Source organism: Dendroctonus ponderosae, unplaced genomic scaffold, assembly GCF_020466585.1.
Source record: "Dendroctonus ponderosae isolate FM_Combo_2020 unplaced genomic scaffold, Dpon_F_20191213v2 Dpon_F_20191213_1, whole genome shotgun sequence".
Classification (NCBI taxonomy): domain Eukaryota; kingdom Metazoa; phylum Arthropoda; class Insecta; order Coleoptera; family Curculionidae; genus Dendroctonus; species Dendroctonus ponderosae.
In genome coordinates, this window is record NW_026017110.1 from 2,458,879 (window position 1) to 2,464,059 (window position 5,181).

At 37.2% G+C, this 5,181-nt stretch overlaps 1 protein-coding gene across 1 annotated transcript; it reads right to left on the reverse strand.

Annotated features, from left to right (window-relative positions):
• Positions 1 to 4,033: 4,033 nt before the first annotated feature.
• Positions 4,034 to 4,690, reverse strand: LOC109538391. The gene is made up of 2 exons (XM_019905604.2): positions 4,489 to 4,690; positions 4,034 to 4,355 (listed from the first exon to the last, which is right to left on the reverse strand). Exons 1-2 carry the CDS (start codon positions 4,649 to 4,651, stop codon positions 4,174 to 4,176), a joined length of 345 nt encoding a protein of 114 aa, XP_019761163.2. The 5' UTR covers positions 4,652 to 4,690; the 3' UTR covers positions 4,034 to 4,173.
• Positions 4,691 to 5,181: the final 491 nt, after the last annotated feature.

Genomic DNA, 5,181 nt, shown 5'->3' on the forward strand with positions numbered 1-5,181 from the left:
TGTGATAACCGGTCCAGGAGAATTCTCAATTTTAAATAGAATTAGTTGATTTTATTTAGTCATTGTTTTATGCCACTCATCAGGGTTGAAAAAAAAACCAAGGTTGAAAATATACATAAATTGTTCAAAATCTTCAAACGGTACCTGCTTCTTATACGCGAGAAAACTGTATTTACTTTCTGCGAGAGCCTTTCGTAAATGTTCCTGTTCGAGTAATTTATTTTTTCTATCTCTACTTTGTCTACTTATTGAGTTAGATTTTGACATGTAAGAAGGACAATTGGGAAAAATGGTTGGAATCGAACCTGGTTGCAACTTTGGATGTTTTAAAGGAACATTCAATGTTTTACCGGTTTTTTCCTTATAGGAAGTACTTATCCATATTATACTATCTTGTCGAAAATGGTGTAGACAAATTCTGCTGTTTTTCGTGGGCTGAAAATTGTCTCGAGAGTATTGCTCGCAGCCACTGTTTTAACAACCCATCGTCTTTTGGGAAACTGAACACACTCACTGTTGATTCGCCACTATAATTTCCTTTACACTTGGGTACACAGCACTTATAGGGCATTTTTACAATACATATTTTAAAAACACTCAAAACACACTTTGGAGCTTAATTTTAGAGCCTGCAATCGATTACAAGCCTAATAAACCACCATCAAAATGCAAGCACGTGTTGTATAAATTAGCGTCTTCTTGACCGGTTGAGTGCGGATTTTACGGAATTTGTTGTAGGATTTGGAAACGGCTCCAACGTACACCCTTTGCAAAATTACTAACCGTCTGTGAATAGCCATTTGATTAAACGACTAGCTGATGAATTTTGTGTCGGTGCAGCGCAACTTTTCTCTCAGCCTAAAACACGCTGAAATAATTCGTACAACCCAGTAAGTAACTTTGCATTTATCTGCGCCTGGAAAGATATTGATGATGCTCAAGAACGTCGTAACCGCAATTCGAATGATCCATTTTCGCATTGCCGATTCGCCTAATTGAATCGGTGCAAGCCAGAATGTCAAATAACAATAAAACGGGTCTGCAAACACCATTAATTTAACGACACCCCAGTTATAGAAGCCGCCAGTCGAGAATTCCTTCCTATTGCACCTAGCTGGGGTCTGAATGTGTGCTGCGGGCATGTTTTCATTCATGCCGACTTTGCACGCATTTAGGGCAAGATTTATATTTCTTGGAATGTAAATCATGCCTGCATATTATGCGGATGCGCCTGCATCTGATACTGCAATTAGAGCATTTACTGATTGCTGCTTCAATTAGGCAAAAAGATCTGTTTGATTTATGCTGAAAGAGGATAGTCTCTGAGGGTTTTGGGGTATTTGGATGTAGAAAGTTTCGTATTTTTTGAGGCCTTTGGAAAATGGCAGGCATGTTTTGTTAGCCGGCGTTGATTCGAAAAATATACGTTTTTCACTCCCCTGTGCTTTTTGACTACAAGTTGCAACTTCTTAAATGAAAACAGAAGCGACTTGGAATTTTTAGCATCTTTAAAACACATTTGCTTCCAAAGATGCCAAGTTTTTAGCCAATAAATACATAAATTTCGGTCTCAAAACGAACGTTGTTAGCCGCACTGGAACTTTAAAAAAATAGTCCAACTGAAACAAGCAGCTTTTTGGAATGTTGACTATCTTTAGAAAAACTTTAGCCCTGAGGAGGCGGAAAGTTTCAAAACCATCGCCCAATTTATAAATTTCGGTCGCAAAACGGACGGATATTTCTCAATTGCGCTTTCTCTATAAACAAAACTCGGATCTTCTAAACTAAGAAAAGGTGGCATTCGGAATTTTCACTATAAATGCCTCTAACGATGCAGCAGCAAGTTTGATAGTAATCGCTCAGATCCCAGATTTTTGCATTTTTTAAAATTTGGTCTCAAAACAGACGTTTTTTTCTCAACTGCACCTGTTTTTAAAAATTGCCTCTTTCAAACAAAAGTAAGCAGCGATTTGTAATTTGCACTGTAGTTAGGCGAGAGATGGAACTAACGATGCTGAAAGTTTTACAACAGTTGCTGAAAATTCTGATTTTTGTTAATTTATAAGTTTTGGTAACCAAACAGACCTTTTTAGTACGTTAGTAAAAAAATCGTCTCTGGCAAACTAAGTCAAGAAGCTTTTTAGAATATTCACTATCCACCATACTGCTTCCGAACAAAACTGAAAGTTTTACACCAATCGCCCAGAATGCTGATTTTTGTCAATTCATAAATTTCGAACTCAAAACAGACGACTTTTCTTGACCGCGTTTTTCTTTTTAAAAATTCACATCTTCTATATTAAAGCAGGCAGCCATTTAAACTTTCACTATCTTGAGCAGATACTTGCTTCTAAAGATACTGAGTGTTCAAGAAGAATCTTTAAAATTTCTGTTTTTTGCCAAAATATAAATTTCGAAAAAAACGCAAATGAACCATTCTTTTCAATTGCTCTATCTGTACAAACAATTCTGATCTTGCAAGCTAAAAAAAAGTAAACATTTGAAAATTTCGCTGTCTTTAGAAGAGGAGGCACAAAGTTTCACAAAAATCACTCGCTTTTCTGAATTTTTCCACTTTATAGTTTAAGTTTGGTCTCGGAACGAACATTTTTCAACTGCGCTCTCTCTTTAAACAATTCACCTCTTTCAAACTAAAACAAGCAGTGATTTTAAATTTCCCCTCTAGTAAGGGGAGACCTGGAGCTAACGATGCTGAAAGTTTCGCAACAATTGCGATTTCTGATTTTTTCTAATATATAAATTTCAGTATCGAAACGGACGTTTTTGCAGTCCGCGATCGTTCTTTGAAAAACATTAACAAAAACAAACTTGCAAAAGCAGGCAGTTGACATTTTTACTGTCTTTAGAAGCCGCATGCTTGCTATCTAACTATGCAGAAAGTTAACAATAATAATCATTCGCTTTCTTGAATTTTGCCATTTTATACAGTTTGGTCTCAAAACAGACGTTTTTTCTCAACCGCGCTCCCTCTTTTGAAAAGTCGCCTATTCCAAACTAAAGCAACCAGCTATTTGAAATTTTGACAGTAGTTAGGAGAGACTTGGAACTAACAGCGCTGATAGTTTTATAACTCAATTGCTTTTTTTTGCTAATTTATAAATTTCGGTTGCCGAACAGGCGTTTTTAGTCAACCGCGATCGCTCTTTGTAAAAAATCGGCTTTTTCAAACTAAATCAAGCAGCTTTTAAGAATTTTCACCATATATAAACCGTTGTTCCGAGCGATACTGAAATGATGCCTCAGAATCCGTATTTTGCGATTTTATAAATTTGGTCTCAAACGCGCGTTTTTTCTCAACTGCGCTCTGTCTTTTTAAAAGTCGAATCTTTCAAAGTAAAGCAATCAGCTACTTGAAATTTTCAGCGTAGTTAGAAGAGACTCACCTAACGATGCTGAAACTTTTACAAGAATCACCTAGAATGATGATTTTTGCAAATGTATAAATTTCAGGCTGAAATCCGACGTTTTTAATCAACTAAGCTCGCATCTACAAAACATTGAGTCTTCCAAACTAATGCAAGCAGCTGTTTGGAATTTTCACTATCTTTAGCAGATAAATGCATCTACAGACCCCGATAGTTGCAGAATAATCCCTAGAAACAATTATTTATGCCAACGTATAAATTTCGTTCTCAAAACGGACGTTTGTAGAATACTGCACGCGAACCTTAAAAAAATAGTCTCACTGAAACAAGCAGCTTTTTGGAATTTTTACTATCTTTAGAAAACCCTTTGCCCTGACGAGGCTGAAAATTTCAAAACCATCGCCCGACATAGAGTGTTTGACACATAGAGTGTTTGAGTTTGTAGTAAAGCAGATAACCTCGGTCAAACATCAGAACCATTCAAAAGCGTTAAAAATGCTTCATAATTGGGGTATTTTGGCTCAAAGAGATATACAGCGGTAATACTGAGCTCGCTAATTTCTCGCTCCCGATCAAAAGAAAATTGAGCAGAATTTGTCAATTTGAAGCGAGTTGAGATTTTGCAACAAAAAGAACTTATTAACTCATTAAAACTCATTGATTTTATTGGCCAAAAAACAGTTCAACTACCAATTACAGAATTTGAATAGTGCATAAATGTTCCAGCAACGGTTTATAATCCTTTAGGCAGCTTTCAAGTTTGATAAACTGAAATTCGCCTCCACTTTTAATCATCTCGAGCATATACTCCATTGTAATACGGCAAATACTGAAGCACAGCTTTCCACTCGCACAAATAGATGGTTCCAAGGAAAGTGGCCAATCCATAAGCTAAAACGCTGCCCTTGTACTGACTTAGAGCTTCAAATTGCTTGGGGCCGAAAGTGCGAAACGGTCTCGGGTAATCGCCTGAAATTTCAAAATTTACAAACCGAAATTCCTGCTTGATTAATTCGGGGTTATCCCTTAAATCCCGCTAGGCTGATAGACAATATTTTGCCCCAAGTATTTAACTAGAGTTTCTCAAATTTTCGCTACATACCCATTGATGACCAGAAAGTTTTTGGCTTTTCTTCAGGGCATGTTTTCTTGATTTCCTCACAAGCCTCATAAACATGAGGATTTTCCGGGAACTTTCCGGGCTTCTTTCTGAAGCCGTCGCTCAGGCCAAGGCTGGACTTGGAAGAGTGCCGGTCGCTTCCCATTGCGGAAAAGTTTCAACGTCAAAAACGAGTCAATGACAATGACAAAATTGTGAATTTTGCCAAAAATTTGTCAGTTTCAACGTACAATTTTATTCCCCCCAAAGCCTATCAATAAGCGACCTCAACCAACTAATGGTTTTCCCGCCCGGGAAAAATTATTCTAATTATCCCCAAATGGCCGCTCGTTCAATTAAATACGAAAGCAATCGTGGAATCAATTCGGGCATATTTACTGTTTAGAAAGGGAGCAAATCCAATTAATAATACCTTCTAGCCAAACAAGGGCTTTTCTATGAGCGTATTTCCATTAAGGGCGAGTTTTACCCTTGTTAGTGGTTTAGGGTGTTTTTGCTCGTGCCGATTCGGCTATTTTAGGCATGTTTCAATTTCAAGAAGTTGCGAATTAATCGCCATCGGGCGTAACATCAAATCGAATAGAAAGTTTTAAAAACCAAAGGAACGACAATTCCAGCAAATTTTCCGTAATGAAGTCACGCTGATTGAAATCCTCTGCTATCAGCAATGATAAT

What these genes read in the sequence shown, in the direction of transcription:
- LOC109538391 (XM_019905604.2), bottom strand. Translation starts at nt 4,651, where the DNA reads ATGGGAAGCGACCGGCACTCTTCCAAGTCCAGCCTTGGCCTGAGCGAC. An exon ending in AACTTTCTGGTCATCAATGG is followed by an intron (nt 4,356 to 4,488) that starts GTATGTAGCGAA and finishes TTGAAATTTCAG; the next exon opens with GCGATTACCCGAGACCGTTT.